The 20,183-nt window shown below is 47.0% G+C and overlaps 1 protein-coding gene across 2 annotated transcripts in view; it reads right to left on the reverse strand.

Annotated features, from left to right (window-relative positions):
- The window catches only part of adamts17 (ADAM metallopeptidase with thrombospondin type 1 motif, 17), an 823,747-nt gene that overhangs the window by 242,103 nt on the left and 561,461 nt on the right, over nucleotides 1-20,183 (reverse strand). For both annotated transcript variants that reach the window (XR_011587458.1, XM_070858706.1), the window contains exons 18-19: nucleotides 10,027-10,162; nucleotides 2,380-2,584 (exon numbers count right to left, since the gene is read on the reverse strand). Coding sequence is in view for 1 of the 2 variants with exons in the window: in XM_070858706.1 (XP_070714807.1) it covers nucleotides 2,380-2,584; nucleotides 10,027-10,162 (341 nt within the window). In the remaining variant the exon portion in view is untranslated. The remainder of the gene's footprint in view (nucleotides 1-2,379; nucleotides 2,585-10,026; nucleotides 10,163-20,183) is intronic.

Genomic DNA, 20,183 nt, shown 5'->3' on the forward strand with positions numbered 1-20,183 from the left:
AACCACTCTCTGAATAAAGAATGTTCTCCTGCATTCCTTATTGGATTTATTGGTGACTATCTTGACCCCTAGTTTTAGACTCCTCCACAAGTGGAAATATCTGATGAAAGGTCATCGACCTGATACATTAACTCTGTTTCTCTCTCCACAGATGCTGCCTGACCTGCTGAGTGTTTCCAGCATTTTCTGTTTTTATATTAGTGGAAATATCTTCCCTCGTGAGATCACTCCTGGAGTATTGTTGACAGTTTTGGCCTCCTACAAGGAAGGATATACTTGCCTTGGAAGGAGTGCAACGAAGGTTCGCTAGACTGATTCCTGGGATGGGGGGAATTGTCCTATGAGGAAAGACTGAGTAGACTAGGCCTATATTCCCTAAAGTTTAGAAGAATGAGAGGTGATCTCATTGAAATGTATAAAATGCTTAAGGGGCTTGACAGGGTAGATCCAGGGAGGATGTTTCCTCTGGCTGGGGAATCTAGAACCAGGGGCCACCGTCTCAGCATAAAGGGTTGGCCATTTAGGACTGAGATGAGGAGAAATTTCTTCACTCAGAGGGTGGTGAATCTTTGGAATTCTCTACCCCAGAGGACTGTGGAGGCTCAGTCTTTGAGTATATTCAAGACAGAGAGCGATAGATTTTTGGATATTAAGGGAACCAAGGGATATAGGAATAGCACGGGAAGGTGGAGTTGAGGTAGAAGATCAGCCATGATCATACTGAATGGCAGGGCAGGCTTGAAGAGCCAAAAGTGGTCTCCTTTTATTTCTTATGTTCTTATGCAATTGGCACATTATGGACTTGAATTTACATGTGTTTTACTTTTAACGAAAGTCCAATTTTTGTGTTTTATGTTCTTATTTAATTTGCCTCTGCTCTTTTTTGCAAAATTTCTAATTAATCTAAACTATTTGTTGAAAATGCAAACTGATCAGTTCCTCCTCTGAGATTTTCAAACAGCTTCCGGGAATTAAAAAGAAGGCCCTTTTTTATATCATGTTAAAATTATAGGGTCTTTCAGGATTTTGAATATTTGACCCTACATTGGCTCCCGGTTAAGCAACGCCTCGATTCCACCCTCCCCTCCCCCACCCCCAACGAGATCTCTGCGCTCCTCTACTTCTGGCCTCTTGAGGAGCCCAATTTTAATCACTTCACCAATGGTGGACATGCCTTCCGCTGCCTATGCTCCAAGCTCTGGAATTCTCTCCGTAAACCTCTCAGCCTCTCTTTCCTCCTTTAAGATGTATCGTCTTTTGGCTGAGACATTAAACAGAGGCACCATCTGCTCTCTCAGGTGGACGTAAAAAATCCCATATTTGTTATGTATGTAAACCTGTAATTACCATGTCTAACCACCAGAGGGCTTATCCCCCGGAGTCCCAAGGGATTCCACAATCTCTTGGGTGCACCTGTATATAAGGAGGTCTCACAGGCTGGAGAGGCACTCTGAGATCTGTAATAAAGGTCACACTTACTTTGAGCTTGCAGTATCTAGTCTGACTCTTTATCCAAGACATAACAATATTATTTCAAAGAAGAGCAGGAGAGTTATCCCTGGTGTCCTGGCCAATATTTATCCCTGAATCAACAACGAAAACAGATTATCTGGCCATTATCACATTGCTGTTTTTTGGGAGCTTGCTGCGCGCAAAGTGGCTGCTGAGTTTCCCACATTACAACAGTGACTACACTCCAAAAGTACTTCATTGGCTGTAAAGCGCTTTGAGACGTCAGGTGGTCGTGAAAGGCGCTATATAAATGCAAATCTTTATTTTTTTTTCTTTTAATGTAGGAAACACGGCAGCCAATTTGCACACAACAAGCTCCCATTATGATAATGACCAATTAAATGTTTTTTTCAGTGATGTTGATTGAGGGATAAATATTGGCCAGGACACTGAGGGTAACTCCCCTGCTCTTCTTCGAAATAGTGCTGTGCATTTACGTCCACCCGAGAGAGCAGACGGAGTCTCGGTTTAATGTCTCAGGCGAAAGACGGCACCTCCGACAGTGCAGCACTCCCTCAGCGCTGCACTGGAATGTCAGCCTAGATTGTCTCTGGAATGGGATTTGATCAACAAGCTTTTGGCTCTGAGGCAATAGTAAAATTGGTACTGTGACAATACTAAATATGCATTGTCGCTTTAACTCTGCAAAGAAACAAACAGTATAGCAAGAATCGAACAAATCTCACAATTCAAATATGGTCTATGGGACCCTAGCAATGAGTATAATTCTTTAGATGATTGAGGAAGAACTAATTTACTGACAGGCACAGTGTGGGTGAAGGGGGCGAGGACATCAGGCTCCGGTTTCTAACTATGAACTTGCCTGCCCATGACGAGGGCTTTGTTTAGTCATTGAAAAGCACATACCTTTGACCAGTCCGAGGCCTCCCACAGAGTCAGACAGTCACGCCCTTCACAGCCCTGTACCAGAGAAGGCTTTGGACCAAGGCAATAGAGACTTCTTGTGTTGAAATACGTGCCGTTCTGCAGCTGATAGACACAGGTCACATTCCGAAACTGGGTGCCTTTTCCACAAGTGCTGGAACATGGCGTCCAAACACCTCCCACCCAGCTGGGGACAAAGAACAGCACATCTGTATCTCAGTCACTGCCAAAAGATATAAATCAGTTTATACATTTAAAAGTAGGAGCAATGAACAAAAATAGAACTGATAAAGGATATTTCTACTGCTGCTCCCATCCTGCTTTAGAGTGTTTCCTATTTACAATGTGCTCTAGTAAAAAGCCAAGATAAATGGCCTCCTTCTGTGCGGTAAACGTCTTTTAGTTCCAAGGTATTGGAAAGCACAATTTCAAAATTTGTGGATTGTTAATACTGAAGAAGACTGCAACCAAATACAAGAAGAACTGGATTTTCGGCTTTGCTCATTTCGGGCGGTAAAGTTTGCGCCCGGGAACAGTTTGCGCCTCAGTCAGCAAAATTAGGCAGTTGGGCCCTGAGTGTGGGGCGGAGTGCTAAGGAAGGTGTTACACACCTCTCTCAGAGCACTAGGCCGGCTGAGCATGTGAAAATCCCGAGTTAAACAACCGGCCTGGGAGCGCCCTGAGAGAGGGCTCGGGGGGGGGAAAGAAACCTGAAAATAACCCATCAAAAACATTCCCCAATAAATAAATCACGGTACCACAACATAAATCGCAAAAAAAAACAATCACACCGACCTCAGGTCGACATGACTTACCTCACTGCAGCCGCTACAAGTCGGACCGCCCGCTTTAATAGGCGTTCCCAGCAGGGCCGCTACGCAGATCGGGCGGGAGTCAGAAATCGAGCTGGTGTCGCAACCAAGGCTGTTGCACACCGGCTTGCCTCTCCCAGGTGGTAATTCTCCACGACTCGCCGAAAACAAACCCGAAAACCCTGGCGGGGCGCTAGACGATGGCCGCCCCTCCGGGGCGAAAACAGAAGCAGCAACAAGCCGAAAACAAACTTGCAGATTGGGCAAATGAATTTCAATATAGATCACTGTGAGATGGTGCATTTCGGTAGGAAAAATAAGGAGGCTACACAGTCCTCGGGAAATGAGAATCTAAATGGTGTCGAGGAGCAGAGGGATCTGGGAGTACAGATACAGAAATCACAAAAAGTTGTGACAGAGGTTAGTGGGGCCATAAAAAAAGCAAACCATACAACTGGGGTTTATTTCTAAGGGAATGGAATTGAAAAGCAGAGAAGTTATGCTGAATTTGTATAGAACCTTGGTTAGACCACACTTGGAGTACAGTGCGCTGTTCTGGTCTCCATATTATAGATGGGATAGAGACATTGGAAAAGGTGCAAAAAAGATTTATAAGGATCATACCAGAACTGAGAGGTTATAACGATCAGAAAAGATGGACCAGGCTGAGGGAGGGGGGTGACCTGATAGAAATCTGTAAGATTATGAAAAGGTTTGATCGGGTAGGTGTAGTGCCGATGTTTCCACTTGTGGGGGAGTCGAAAAGCTTGGGGCCATGAGTGTAAGATAGTCATGAATTAATCCAATGGGGAATTCAGGGGAAAGTTCTTTTCTCAGAGAGTGGTGAGAACATGGAACTCACTTCCACAGGGAGTGGTTGAGACAAACAGCAATAATGTGTTTAAGGGGAAGCTGGATAAACACATGAGGGAAAAAGGAATAAAAGGGTGTGCTGATAGGGTGAGCTGAAGCAGGGTGGGAGGAGCCTCGTGTGGCGCATAAACCCCGGCACAGAGCAGGTGGGCCTCCATTGTGCCAGTGCAGCCATCGGCTGCCTGAGGAAAAGAGCGTTTGAAGACCAGGCCATCAAATCTACCACCAAGCTCATGGTCTACAGGGCTGCAGTAATATCCACCCTCCTGTATGGCTCAGAGACATGGACCATATACAATAGACACCTCAAGTTGCTGGAGAAATATCACCAACGAGGTCTCTGCAAGATCCAATAAATCCCCTGGGAGGACAGGCGCACCAACATCAGTGTCCTCGCCCAGGCTAACATCCCCAGCATTGAAGCACTGACCACACTCGATCAGCTCCGCTGGGCAGGCCACATAGTTCGCATGCCAGACACAAGACTCCCAAAGCAAGTGCTCTATGTGGAGCTCCTTCACGGCAAATGAACCAAAGGTGGGCAGCGGAAACGTTATAAGGACACCCTCAAAGCCTCCCTGATAAAGTGCAACATACCCACTGACACCTGGGAATCCCTGTCCAAAGACCGCCCTAAGTCGAGGGCGCTAAGCACCTTGAGTCTCATCGCCAAGAGCATGCAGAAATCAGGCGCAGGCAGCGGAAAGAGCGTGCGGCAAACCAGTCCCACCCACCCCTTCCCTCAACGACTCCCTGTCCCACCTGTGACAGAGTCTGTGGCTCTCGTATTGGACTGTTCAGCCACCAAAGAACTCACTTCAGGAGTGGAAGCAAGTCTTCCTCGATTCCGAGGGACTGCCTATGATGATAATGTACATTTGATGTAGTGTATCTATTTGTTAGAAGTTGATGAGGGCAGCATAGGTCGATCAGCCAGTTGGATTGTCTGTGCTGGAATTTTGCACCAAATTAATGTCGAAGTAAATGTGAATTCTGCTCAAAACTGAGTGTTTCAGTCACCAAGTCATTTCAACATGTGCATCATTCAGTCCCCTCATCGGCATGCTTGGCAACTCATTCCAAACTGAATGCTCGCCCCTTCAACAAATATATTCAGAAAACTTCTAATAAAATGACTTAGAATTCCTTGCAACCAAAATTTGTGAGATACTGTAAGATTTCCAGACAATGTTTTCACTTTGTGAGGGTTCTGGGAGAGGGAGAGCAGAGTCTGGGATCACAGTACTGCAGAGACTGATGGTAGAGCAGGAGGAGGGGAATGGGGAGCGGGAGGAGGAGGTGGAGGAGCAAGAGGAGGAGGAGCAGGAGGAGGAAGAGGAGGTGGAGGACAGGAGCTGGAGGAGGAAGAGCAGATGGAAGAGCAGGAGGAGGAGGAGGAAGAGGATGATGAGGAGCAGGAGGAGGTGGAAAAAGAGGAGGAGGTGGAGGAGGTACAGGAGGTGGAGGAAGACGAGCAGGAGGAGGAGGAGCTCTTAAGGGGCTAGAAGAGGTTTGAAGATTCTCTTCAGTAGCCGCAGTGCCTCATTCAAGGGAAAAGGAGCCTTAAAAGGGGAAGAGCCCACATTGAAGGAGAGGAGCCCACGATGAGGGGGAGGAGCCCACAGTGAGGGGGAGGAGCCCACAGTGAGGGGGATGAGTCCACAGTGAAGGGGAGGAGCCCACAGTGAGGGGGGCCCACAGTGAGAGGGAGGAGTCCACAGTGAGGGGGAGGGGCCCACAATGAGTGGGAGGAGCCCACATTGAGGGGGAGGAGCCCACAGTGAAGGGGAGGAGCCCACGGTGAGGGGTAAGAGCCCACAGTGAGGGGGAGGAGCCCTTGATGAGGGGAGGGGCCCTTGATGAGGGGGAGGGGCCCACAGTGAGGTGGTGGAGCCCACGTTGTGGGGAGGAGCCCACGTTGAGGGGGAGGAGCCCATAGTGAGGGGGAGGAGCCCATAGTGAGGGGGAGGATCCCACAATGAGGGGGAGGAGCCCACGATGAGGAGGAGGAGCCCAAATTGAGGGGGCGAAGCCCTCTCTATCCAACGGGAGGATTGTTAACACTGTCCTGGCAGTGGGGGGGGGGAGCGGTGGGGAAATGGGGCGGCTTGCCACCAGGCCTGTTTCCTGCCACTGACCGTAATGCACGGTGCAGGACAGAGGGGCCGAGCTGCTGTTGTAGCTCGGTCAGGGAGACAGTAATGTTGGGTGCGACGAGTTTTCCGCTGTTTCCGCCAATCTCCCACCTGTCTTGGGGCAGGATTGTGGGTAAATGTCCAAGTCCAAGTATCATTGGCCATTTTTGGCCCCCAAGGGGAAGACCACAGATGGAATCATGGGTAGATTTGACAATTAAACAGACCATTCTGCCACGGAGCTGGAACCCATGTCCTTCAACAATTACCAGTGTCAAACTATCAGCACGAATCCAGCAAAGACGTCAGTAAGTGAAAGTGCCATTTAATTACGTTAAGGCACCGAGTGACATTTCTGACACAGTCACTTGAACTCACATTAATTGGCACTTGTGTACTGAGGCGTTTTCGGGGACAGAGCTGCTATTAGCAGAGAATGCCAAAATTCAGATCTCTTGAACTTAATAGCCTTTTATTTAGTTGATTCTTCTTTGAAGAGTAATATGTAGATTAAAAAACTATTGAACAAAACCATCTATCCAGCCCAAAGTCTTACACTCTGCCTCGCCAGATTCTACTCTGTTTAATTGCCCAGGAGACTCTTCTGCATAAATACGCCTGACTCCCAGAGATAAATGAAGGAAAATTCCAGAACCGTTGGATGATGGGCTCTCTGCTGCCCCAGCCGACCCCCTCAGCGGTGAGTGGAAGTGGCAGATAGAGGCCTGTAGCAGCTGAGTGGGCCGATCCCAAGGCCTTGATTGGCAGTGAACTCATGACTCAGCCAAAATGGTATTTCATGGAATCGTAAAGTTATATAGCACAGGAGGAGGCCATTCGGCCCATCGTGCCTGCTCTTTGATAGAGCGATCCGATTAATCCCACTCCCCCGCTCTTTCCCCACAGCCCGGCAATTTTTTCCCCTTTAGGTATGTATCCAATTCTCTTTGAAAGTTACGATTGAATCATTTTCCACTGCCCTTTCAGAAAGTGCATTCCAGATCACAACAACTCGCTGCATTAAAACAAATGTCCACATGTTGCCACTGGGTCTTTAGTCAATCACATTAAATCTGTGTCCTCTGGTTACCGAGCCCCTGCCAGTGGAAACAGTTTCTGCTTATTTGCTCTATCAAATCCAGTCATGATTTTGAAGACACCTCTCTTAAATCTCCTCTTAGCCTTCTCTGCTCTAAGGAGAACAACCCCAGCTTCTCCAGCCCCTCCACATAACTGAGGTCCCTCATCCCTGGTACCATTCCAGTAAATCTCCTCTGCACTCTCTCCAAGGCTTGACAGACTTTCTAAAGTGTGGTGCCCAGAATTAGTCACAATACTCCAGCTGAGGTTTAACCAGTGATTTATAAAGGTTTAGCGTAAGTTCCTTGCATTTGTACTCTATGCCTGTGTTCATAAAGCCAAGGATCCATATGCTTTCTTAACAGCCTTCTTGACTTGTCCTGCACCTTCAAAGGTTTGCGTACATGCAGCTCTCTCTGCTCCTGCACTAACTGTAAAACTGTACCATCCCCACCAGCATCTGGGAATCCGTGGCCAAAGACCGCCCTAAGTGGAGGAAGAGCATCCGGGAGGGCGCTGAGCACCTCGAGTCTTGTCGTCAAGAGCATGCAAAAATCAAGGGCAGACAGCGGAAGGAGCGTGCGGCAAACCAGACTCTCCACTCACCCTTTCTCTCAACCACTGTCTGTCCCACCTGTGACAGAGACTGTGATTCCCGTATTGGACTGTAGAGTCACCTGAGAACTCACTTTTAGAGTGGAAGCAAGTCTTCCTCGATTTCGAGGGACTGCCTATGATGATGAAAATTGTACCAATTTTAAATTGCCCCTCCTCATTCTTCCTAGAAAAATGCATCATTCACACTTCTCTGCATTAAATTACATCTGCCCTGTGTCTGCCCATTTTACCAGTTTGCCTATGTCCTCCTGAAGTCTATTATTATCCTCCTCATTGATTATTACAATACCAAATTTTGTGTAATCTGCAAACTTGGAAATTATGCCCTGTATACCCAAGTCCAGGTCACTAATATATATCAAAAACAGCACTGGTCCTCACATCGACCCCTGGGGAACACCCCTGTATAATTCTCTCCAGTCTGAAAAACAACCCTTCACCATTCCTCTCTACTTTCTGTCCCTCAGCCAATTTTGTATCCATGCTGGCACTGTCCCTTTAATCCCATGAGCTTTATTTTGCTAACAGGTCTACTTTGTGGTACTTTATCAAACGCCATTTGAAAATCCATATACACATCAACCGCACTACCCTTGTCGACCCTCTCCGTTACTTCATCAAAGGTCTCAATCAAGTTAGTAAACATGATTTACCTTTAACAAATCCATTCATTTATTAACCCATACTTTTCTAATTAATTAATTATGTCACAGATTAGTGTCTCTAAAAGTTTTTCCACCAACATCATCATCATGTCCCCTGAACGAGGATGACTTGCTCCCACACGATTTCATAGATGTTTCAATGAAGGACCCGATGTTCCAATCCTGAACTCCAGTGGAAGGGTGGAAGATGCCTGTGCGTGGATTTTTTTAACGTGTGGTGACCATTGCACATCAGCCACCACACGGGCTTGACAGAGCTCGGCCTTTATCCAGTGGCAAGAATTAACCAGGACGACTGGAGAACTGCTCTGCTGCACGGACCTAGTGCACACACATATCGCAATGTGGGCAGGTCTATGCTGCCCCTGGGCCCTCGGCTCTTCTGGGCTCCGTACCCTCATTCGCCGCCCCCCCACCATGATGTTCCAGGGCCCGGTGCTCCAGCTCTATTTATAGCCCTGCCTGCGGTGGTGTTCTCACACAGGTTAGGGCGGCCCACCACCAATGATAAGCTGACTGGCCTGTATTTGCTGGGTTTTTTTGAACATGGGTATAAACATTTGCAATCCTCCAGTCCTCTGGCACCACCCCAATATCTAAGGAAGATTGGAATATTGTGGCCAGAGCCTCTGCAATTTCCACCCTTACTTCCCTCAATAATCTAGGATGCATCCTATCCGAACCCGGGTGACTTTTCTACTTTGAGTTCTGCCAACCTTTTACAGGTGGACAGGCAGACTGGTGCATGAAGGACTGATTGACAGGACTTGAAATTGAAAGAGCCCTGGATTCCCTACCTGGCCAGTCCTATGCCCCTCTCCGTACCACAGTCGTCCCACACCAATGTGCTAATCCAAACTCCCCTTCCTTTAGCACAATCTGTTTTCTCCCAGTGCCTGCGTTCATATGTCCCTTTTGTCCAAAGATTCAACTCCAAATATTCCAAACTCGATGCAACCAGTGTGTCCTTACGTGAATGTTAGTTTCCCCCGGCCTTGATGGCAGCACCTCCTTCCCCCTCTGCATCGCATTCCCACTCTCACCAAACTCAGACAGACTTGCTCCTCCCACTGAGGTGGCAGTTAGAAGGAGACTAGGAAGGGGGCGAGACACAGCACACACTGTCAGCAAAGGGCGAGGCTCGGGGATGTTAAAGATCCCACTACTGGGTGAGCAGGATGCCTTGGCTAACATACCGGCTCCAAGGAACACCATCACGATCAGATTCACTGATCCCATGGTTCTTTGCTGTGCCACATTCACCCACTTGGCAAGAGTCACTACGTCCCAACAACAAATTATGTGAAGCACTTGTTCATTTCTGGCACGATATAAATACAAGCTTTCTTTGTAATGCCCCAGGATGTTAACCTTTAGCAGGAGGAATCAGTGTCCAAGGCACTTGTGTACCCATGAACGGTTCTTGCAGACGACAGAGGTTCTTACCGTGACTGACATGGATGTATATTGCACTTCCTGACCTGCGGGTCGGGGCGAGCCATGTGTAGACAGTCATTGTCATTCGCCACCGCCAGCGTCTTATTGACAATCTTGGTGCAACGGACAAGCGTTTTGCGCTCACCTGAAAACAAGGAACATAGTGTGAAGAAAAAAAATAAGGATACTGGGGTCTGAATGTAGGGAAGCAGCCTACTGACGCAGGTTTGACCCAGGACTGCGCACTCGGCTTTTACGTCCGATGTCTACAGCTGTTCTTGTGTTGCCTTCAGGCACTGGCTCCTATAGCCCCCAGCCCTCCTGCTACTCATGGCCCAATGACCTGTAGCACCGGCCAGGAGGATGTAGTTACACTGGTCCTTGCAGCCTGCTGCTGGTCTAACGCTGTCGGCAATGATGGCAGGATGACCCGCAAGGGAATTCGGAAAGCTCAGTGATGAGGTGGCCATGTAACATGCCGAAGAAAGCACGGGATCTTTTAGTGACACTGTGATGCAATTACGGCAAACGAGCCAAAGGTGGGCAGAGGAAACATTACAAGGACACCCTCAAAGCCTTCCTGATAAAGTGCAGCAGCATCCCCACTGATACCTGGGAGTCCCTGGCCAAAGACCACCCTAAGTGGAGGATGTGCATCTGGGAGGGCGCTGAGTACCTTGAGTCTCAGCGCTGAGAGCATGCAGAAATCAAGCGCAGGCAGCGGAAGGAGCGTGCGGCAAACCAGTCCCACCCACCCTTTCCCTCAACGACTATCTGTCCCACCTGTGACAGGGACCGTGGTTCTTGTATTGGACTGTTCAGCCACCTAAGAACTCATTTTAAGAGTGGAAGCAAGTCTTCCTCGATTCCGAGGGACCACCTATGATGATGATGGCTCAGAATGGGAACCCCAGACTGATGATACAATTAGATTGTACATGGTCTATCAGTCGGCACGTCTTCATTGGGCACACTGCCACTGGTTCAGAGGGAGATCGGCCCCATGACCACAGTGGAAATTCAGCAGAAGTTTCCCATAGGACTGTCTCCAAAGCCCAGGATATGAAAGGGCCGTGTGTGTACCTTTAAGTGTTTGCTGCTTTCAAACCTGTGAATTGATTTATTCCACATTTCAATCCAATCAACTTGACGTGGCCTCAGGCGCTGAGAAATATTATAAATTGTTCCTAATAGCTCATTTCAATCCTTGGACGGAGCCTCGTGTCATGTATTAAAATATCACAGCCTGACACTGGTACACTGCAAAGCAACTGTGGGGCTTGGGCAGGCTGCAGCAAAAAGTCATTCTTGGCCTGGTGAACTGCACTGATATATAAAATTAAAATGGAGTCACACACAAGCTGGTATCCATTGTATGGAATCTCACGCTGCCCGCGATTTTCCGCAGATTTCATGGGGGTCCGGGGATGGTTTCCTGAGGTGTGCTCATGGCATGTGAGGCTCCATGCTGAGATCACGCATTTGTAAAATGTACCCGTCTACATCTAATGCTGCATCTGAGCCACAAGCTGCTCCTACAGATTGCGAGCGCTTTATGTTTCAATCACGTGCATTTCCACGTTAATTACTGCCGTCTCGTCTCGAGCCTCCTCCCATCTAAAATTATCAGCATAACCCTCTATTCCCTTCTCCCTCATATACTTATCTAGCCTCCCCTTAAATGCATTTCAAATCTGCCACCAAGCACATGGTCTACAGGGCTGTAGTGATACCCGCCCTCCTGTATGGCTCAGAGATGTGGACTATATACAGTAGACACCTCAAATCGCTGGAGAAATACCACCAACGATGTCTCCGCAAGATCCTGCAAATCCTCTGGGAGGACAGACGCACCAATGTTAGCGTCCTCAACCAGACCAACATCCCCAGCATTGAAGCACTGACCACACTCGACCAGCTCCGCTGGGCGGGCCACATTGTTTACATGCCTGACACAAGACTCCCAAAGCAAGCGCTCTACTCGGAACTCTTCCGAGTAGAGCCCAAGGTGGGCAGAGGAAACGTTTCAAGGACACCCTCAAAGCCTCCCTGATAAAGTGCAACATCCCCACTGACACCTGGGAGTCCCTGGCCAAAAACCGCCCTAAGTGGAGGAAGTGCATCCGGGAGGGCGCTAAGCACCTCGAGTCTCATCGCCGAGAGCATGCAGAAACCAAGCGCAGGCAGCGGAGGGAGCGTGTGGCAAACCAGTCCCACCCACCCTTTCCTCAAACACTGTCTGTCCCACCTGTGACAGAGACTGTAATTCCCGTATTGGACTGTTCAGTCACCTAAGAACTCACTTTTAGAGTGGAAGCAAGTCTTCCTCGATTTCGAGGGACTGCCTATGATGAAATTCATCTGTGCTATTTGCCTCAACTACCGCCTGTGGGAGCGAGTTCCACATTCTCACCACTCACTGTGTAAAGACATTTTTTCTGAGTTCCATATTTGAATTCTTGGTGATTACTTTATACTCTTCCCCACAAGTGGAAATATTCTCTCTGTGTCTACTCTATCAAAAACTTTCATGATTTTAAAGACCTCGATTAGGCCACCCCTCAGTCTTCTCCAAACCTGTTCATGCTTTCATGATATGTATACCCTCGCAGTTCTGGTATCATCTTTGTAAATCAGTTCTGCACCCTCTCCAGTGCCTCTATATTCTTTTTATAATATGGCGACCAGAACTGTACGCAGTACTCTAACTGTGGTCTAACCAAGGTTCGATACAGGTTTAGCATAACCTCCCTACTTTTCAATTCTATCCCTCTCGAAATAAGCCCTAGTGCTTTGTTTGCTGTTTTATGGCCTTGCTAACCTGTTTCGCAACATTTAGTGATTTGTGTATTTATACTCCGAGATCCCTTTGTTCCTCTACCCCATTCTTATTTTCTAAGTAACATGTGACCTCCTTATTTTTCTTACCAAAATGTAATACCTCACACTTTTCTCCATTTAAATTAATTTGCCAATTATATGCCCATTCTGCAAATGTATTAGTGTCTTCTTGTAATTTGTTGCAGTGCTCCTCAGTGTTGTCTAGCCCTCCTAATTTGGATTTTTCCGCAAATTATAAATTGTGTTTTTGATTCCAAAGTCTAAATCATTAATATAAATTGTGAGTAACAGTTGTCACAGCACTGAAACTTATGGGACCCCACTTCCCACCTTCTGCCACTCTGATTAGCTACTTTTCTTTATTCATTCACGACATGTGGGCATCGCTGGCAAGGCCGGCATTTATTGCCCATCCCTAATTGCCCTTGAGAAGGTGGTGGTGAGCCGTTTTCTTCACTCGCTGCAGTCCGTGTGGTAAAGGTGCTCCCACAGTGCTGTTAGGGAGGGAGTTACAGGATTTTTACCCAGTGACAATGAAGGAATGGCCGATATATTTCCAAGTCAAGATGGTGTGTGTGACGAATTATTAAAATATGTGTAATAGTGCCTCTGCTATCTCTTCCTTGAATTCTTTTGAAATGTGCGGATGTAATCCATCCGGACCAGTGGTTTTATATTCTTTGAGTTTGATTAGTTTATTTAATATTTTTCCACTTTTTAATGTAAATGTAGTTATATCAGTTCTAATCTCATCTTCCAATGTCATGTTCACTTGATCCTTCTCTCTCGTATAAATATTGAAGCAAAGTCATTATTTAATATTTCTGCTATTTCGTTATCGCTGCCTGTGATTTTATCCTGACCGCCCCTCAATGACCCTATTCCCATCCTGTCTTTCCTTTTTTTACAATAATTTGTTAGAAACAGGTTAGAGCCAAAGGATGGGGGGATAGCTAATGTAATAACTATAGTTAAGGAGGGAGATAGAACACGTCCAGGGAACTACAGACCAGTCAGCTTAACGTCAGTAGTAGGAAAAATAATGGAATCCTACTAAAGGAGAAAATAGAAAAACATCTAGAAAAAATATATATCAGCATAGATTTCAAAAGGGAAAGTCTTGCCTACAGAATATTTTACTATTTTGTTTTATGTTCCTTGATAATTTCATTTCATAGTTCCTCTTTGCCATCCTAATTGTTTCTTTACTTCACTCCAGTCTCTTCATATTCTCCCTTATCATGCTCTCCTCTGCTCTCCATGTACAACAACAACAACTTTTATTTATATAGCGCCTTTAACAGTTTAAAACGTCCCAAGGCGCCTCACAGCAGTGTCATAAGGCAAAATAGATAAATTTGACACCGAGCCACATAAGTAGTTACGGCAGGTGACCAAGTTTGGTCAAAGAGGTAGGTTTTAAGGAGTGTCTTAAAGGAGGAAAGAGAGGTGAAAAGGCAGGGAGGTTTAAGGCAGGGAGTTCCAGAGCTTGGGGCCCAGGCAGCTGAAGGCACGGCCACCAATGGTTGAGCGATTATAATCAGGGATGCTCAGGAGGACAGAATTTGAGGAGCGCTGACATCTCATGGGGTTGTGAGGCTGAAAGAGATTACAGAGATAGGGAGGGGCGAGGCCATGTAAACAAGGATGAGAATTTTGAAATTGAGGTGCTGCTTAACCGGGAGCCAATGTAGGTCAGCGAGTACAGGGGGTGATGGGTGAGCGGGACTTGGTGCGAGTTAGGAGACGAGCTGCTGAGTTTTGGATGGCCTCAAGTTTATGTAGGGTAGAATGTGGGTGGCCAGCCAGGAGTCAAGTCTAGAGGTAACAAAGGCATGGATGAGGGTTTCAGCAGCAGAAGAGCCGATGCAGGGACGCAGGCGGGCAATGTTAAGGAGGTGGAAATAGGCGGTTTTAGTTATACCGCGGATATGTGGCCGGAAGCTCATTTTAGGGTCAAATATGACGCCTAGGTTGTGAACAGACTGGTTCAGCCTCAGACAGATGCTAGGGAGAGGGATGGAGTCAGTGGCTAGGGAATGCAGTTTGTGGCGGGGACCAAAGACAATGGCTTCAGTCTACATAATATTTAATTGGAGAAAATATCTGCTCATCCAGTACTGGATTCGGACAAGCAGTCTGACAATTTAGAGATCATGGAGGGGTCAAGAGAACTGGTGGAGAGGTAGAGCTGGGTGTCTTCAGTATACATGTGGAAACTGACTCCATGTTTTCGGATGACGTCGCCAAGGGGCAGCATATAGATGAGAAATATGTGGAAGCCAAGGATAGATCCATGGGGGACACCAGAGATAATGATGTGGGAAGGGAAGCTGTTGCAGGAGATTCTCTGGCTACGATTAGATAGATAAGAATGAAACCAGGCGAGTATTGTCCCAACCAGCTGGACGATGATGGAGGGGCGTTGGAGGAGGATGGAGTGGTCAGCTGTGTCAAAGGAGGTCCAGGAAGACGAGGAAGTTTACCTTTGTCACAGTCACAAAGGATGTCATTTGTGATTTTGATGAGAGCCATTCTGGTACTGTGGCAGAAGCGGAAACCAGATTGAAGGGATTCAAACATGGAGACCCAGGAAAGATGGTTACGGATTAGGGAGATGACAACATGTTCAAGGACTTTGGAGAGGAAAGGGAGGTTGGAGATGGGGCGGTAGCTAGCAAGCAAAGAGGGGTCAAGGGTTTTTTTTGAGGAGAGGGGTGATGACGGCAGATTTGAAGGAGAGGGGAATAGTACCCGAGGACAGAGAACCGTTAACAATGTCAGCTAACATGGGAGCCAAAAAAGGAAGTTGGGTGGTCAGCAGTTTAGTGGGAATAGGGTCAAGGGAGCAGGAAATTGGTCTCACGGACAAGATGAACTTGGAGAGGTCAAGAGGGGAGATTAAAGAGAAACTGGAGAAAGATGCGAGTTTGGGGCTAGGCCAGGGGGAGCCTCAGATGAAGTTTGGCCCGGTGGGCGATGGGAAGGAAGGGAGGAGGCAGAGGCAGCTGATCGGATGGTCTCGATCTTTGAGATAAAGAAGTCCATGAGCTCCTCACATTTGTTGTTGGAGGTGAGTGTGGTGGAGACAGGGGAAAGGGGTTTAGTAAGACAGTTAGCAGTAGAGAATAGTAGCCAGGTGTTATCTTTGCAATCCAGAATGATCCTGGAATAGTGTGCAGTTTTTGCAGACAAATAGGACTCGATAATGCTTTATATGGTCGAGTCAGATCTGGCGGCGAATGGCTAAACCAGTTGTCCGCCATATCCGTTCAAGCCTGCGCCCCTCGGACTTGAGGGTGCGAAGATGAGGGCTGTATCAGGGGGAATGGCCAGGGTGAGAGTAATGGTCTTAATAGGGACTAGGGCATCAAAGGTGGTGGTGAGGGTGTGGTTGAGCAGATCGGTGGCCAAAGGTTTGACAGTTTTGAGTTAATAAGTGCAGGTGTAAGAGAATTTGGAGAGAGTTTTTTCCAGGGGCGGATGCAGAAGGAAGTAGGGTTAAGTGGGGGGAGGGGAATGTGGGTGGAGAACGATATAAGGAAGTGGTCAGAGATGGCCTTATCTGTAATTGATACGGTAGGCATAGCGAGGCCACAAGAGATGGCAAAGTCAAGGGGATGGCCGTGAATATGGGTTGAGGGGTTCACATGGAGGGAGAGATTAAGGGAGCAAAGGAGGGTAGTGAACTCAGAGAAAAGAGAGCATGATGAATTGAGATGGAGGTTGAAGTCACAGAGAATGAGAAGTCGTTCAGTGCAGACGTTGAGGGATGAAAGCAGGGAGGATATAGGTACTTAGTGTATGCCTCTTCCTTTGCTCTCGATTTTTCACTTATGTCTTTAATTATCCATGGCATCTCATTAGTATTTCATTTTTTCTTGTTTTATAGCAGAATATATTTTTCCTGGAAATTGTTGAACACTGTTTTAAATGTTTCCCATTGGTGTTCTACATCACTGTTTGCCAATATTTTTGTCTATTTTATGTTCCCAAGTTCTATTCTCAGCTCCACAAAGACAGCTTTTCTCCAATCTATTATCCTGGTCTTCATCAGACTTATGTCCTTCTCAATTATTATCCTAAATCGTATTATATTATGGTCACTATTGCCCAGATGTTCCCCTACTTTTTCTTCTCTTATCTGCTCTGGTTCATTCCCCATTGCAAGATCCAACAGTGAATCCTCCATTGTTGGGCTTCTTACATACTGGGTTACAAAAGAGTTCTATACACATTGTTGGAACTCTAGTCCCTGTCCTTTTACCAAACTCTCCTGGCCAATTAATATCGGGCTAGTTGAAATCACCCATGATATTATTCTATGAGCCCGAAATTGAAGGCCTTACTGTCCACTGCTGCCGACATTACTCTCGAAGTTGCGCCCAGTGCCACTTTCCATTTGGTGTGGAGCGGGCGGGAGGGGAGAGCCGCCGGGAACCCCCGCTGACATCAGCGGATGGCCGAGTGGCGCAACTGACCTCCCTCCTGCCGAGATGCCATATTGATGCAGGCGGGAGTTGGAACCAGAACGGGGAAGGACCGCTGGCTGGAGGCTGCTCTATCCCCGATGGTGAGTATGAAGAGCTGAAAAAAAAGGTTAGTAAACAATTTATACATGTTTTTTTTACCGCTGGATGGGGTCCCCTGAAGGTGTTCCGATGTTTTTTTTTTGATGATTTTCCTTTTCAGGTCTTCGACCCTCCATGGGCCCGACTCCATCCTCAGCGGCACTTGGGCGGCAAGCGCCTTTACCGCCGAGATTGGGAGCTCCCGCTGGTTGCCGCCCAGATTGGTGGCGTAAGTCCCTCTTTTGCAGCCTGCCGCCCTTCCAAGGACCTTTATGACAAAAACTCCGCCCAAAGTACCGTCAGGTACCTTGGCGGCCATCGGCGGTCCTTTGGGTAGCACTTGGGCAGGCCGGGGCCTTCACCAATTTCGGCCCCTATGTTTTTTACTCATTTGCTTAATTTGATATCTCTAATAAGTATAGCTTGTCCATCTCCCCTTTTTCCTTCTCTATCTTTTCTAAATATGTTTACTTTCCAGTCCTAATTTTTCTGTAGCCATGTCTCAGTAATCCCTACTATGTCTGGTTCCTCACAACGCATAATTGCCTCCAGTTCTCCTGTTTTATTACGGACACGGTGGGCATTTCTGTACAGCACAGAATGATACAGCAGAGAAGGCTATTCGGCCCATCGTGCCTGTGCCGGCTCCTTGAAAGAACGATCCAACTAGTCCTGGTCCCTGCCCTTTCCCCATCAAATAGTTATCCAATTGCTTTTTGCGGGGACCAAGTTCATACTTGAGAGAGCAGCTGTAAATCTGAAAAGCGGAGCACAAAGCAATATATTTTTACTCATCTGTTTGCAAAACTTGCCAGGTTAGCAGTACCCTCGATGTGGTACTGCTATTATGCTGATTTACACATTGCTGTAAGTCTGGTGGTCTGGCAGCTCTTGCAGTGGAGAGCTGGGCAGACTGCCGTGAGTGTTCATTTCCTGAAGACGAAATGGACACCATAAGCCCGCTGTACAATGGGCGATATTCCCAGAATCGTCAGGTCACACTGGCTAACTTTTACATGATTCACCACACTCCCCCAAAGCCACAATGGTCTGTTTTACAGTAACACCGGATAATGACAGGCTAATGGGGAACAGGCCCCCAAGTACCCAATAATATACTTTAATTCTCAATTCTGCAACTACTAACTAACTCCACTCTTGTGGGTTCAAGTCCTACTCTAGAGACTTGAGCACAAAATCTAGGTTGACATTCCAGTGCCCTACTGAGGGAGTGCTGCACTGTCGGAGATGTCATGTTTCGGATGAGACATGACACCAAGCCTGCTCTCTCAGGCAGATGCAAAAGATCCTGTGGCACTATTCAAAGAAGAGCAGGAGAGTTATCCCTGGTGTCCTGGCCAATATTTATCCCTGAATCAACATCACTAAAATAGATTATCTGCTCATCATTGCATTGCTGTTTGTGGGAGCTTGCTGTGTGCAATTTGGCTGCCGTGTTTCCTACCTTACAACAGCGACTACACTCCAAAAGTGCTGAATTGGCTGTAAAGCCCTTTTGAACGGAGCCACATGCTCAATTTTATTAGTTTACATAATCATTTTTGTTTGAGCAGATGCTGATATCTTTCAGAGGAAATGTGACAGACGCAGTTGCTTCCAGTAGTCTGGCCTGTGGGGTGACAGGGGTCCTTTAACAGTGTTCTTATGTACCTAACATTCAAGAAGACATTAATAAACTTGCAGAATGGGCATATCATTGGCAAGTTAATTTCAACATAGGTAAGTGTGAGATATTACATTTTGGTAAGAAAAATAAGGAGGTCACATATTACTTATAAAATAAGAATAGGGTAGAGGAGCAGAAGGGAGGGATTCAAATTCCGTGGACATTGGAACTGGTTCTGGAGGAGGTAGGATCAGTACAAACCGGACGGTCTGCACCTGGGCAGGACCGGAACCAATGTCCTAGGGGGAGTGTTTGCTAGTGCTGTTGGTGAAGGGTTAAACTAATATGGCAGGGGGATGGGAACCTATGCAGGGAGACAGAGGGAAGTAGAATGAGGGCAGAAGCAAAAGATAGAAAGAAGAAAAATAAAAGTGGAGGGCAGAGAAACCCAAGGCAAAAAGCAAAAAGGGCCACATTACAGCAAAATTCTAAAGGGGCGAAGGGTGTTAAAAAGACAAGCTTGAAGTCTCTGTGCCTCCATGCAAGGAGTATTCGGAATAAGGTGGACGAATTAACTGCACAGATAGCAGCTAACGGATATGATATAATTGGCATCACAGCTCCAGGATGACCAAGGCTGGAACTCAACATCCAGGGGTATTCAACATTTAGGAAGGATAGACAGAAAGGAAAAGGAGATGGGGTGGCGTTGCTGGTTAAAGAGGAAATTAATGCAATAGTAAGGAAGGACATTAGCTTGGATGATGTGGAATCTGTATCGGTGGAGCTACGGATTACCAAAGGGCAGAAAACGCTAGTGGGAGTTGTGTACAGACCACCAAATAGTAGTAGTGAGGTTGGGGACAGGATCAAACCAGAAATTAGGGATGCGTGCAATAAAGGTACAGCAGTTATCATGGGCGACTTTAATCTACATATAGATTGGACTAACCATACTGGTAGCAGTGCGGTGGAGGAAGATTTCCTGGAATGCATTAGGGATGGTTTTCTAGACCAATATGTCGAGGAACCAACGAGAGGGCTGGCCATCCTAGACTGGGTGATGTGTAATGAGAAAGGACCAATTAGCAATCTTGTTGTGCGAGGTCCCTTGGGGTAGAGTAACC

This window comes from Pristiophorus japonicus, chromosome 17, assembly GCF_044704955.1.
Source record: "Pristiophorus japonicus isolate sPriJap1 chromosome 17, sPriJap1.hap1, whole genome shotgun sequence".
In the NCBI taxonomy this organism is placed as follows: Eukaryota; Metazoa; Chordata; class Chondrichthyes; family Pristiophoridae; genus Pristiophorus; species Pristiophorus japonicus.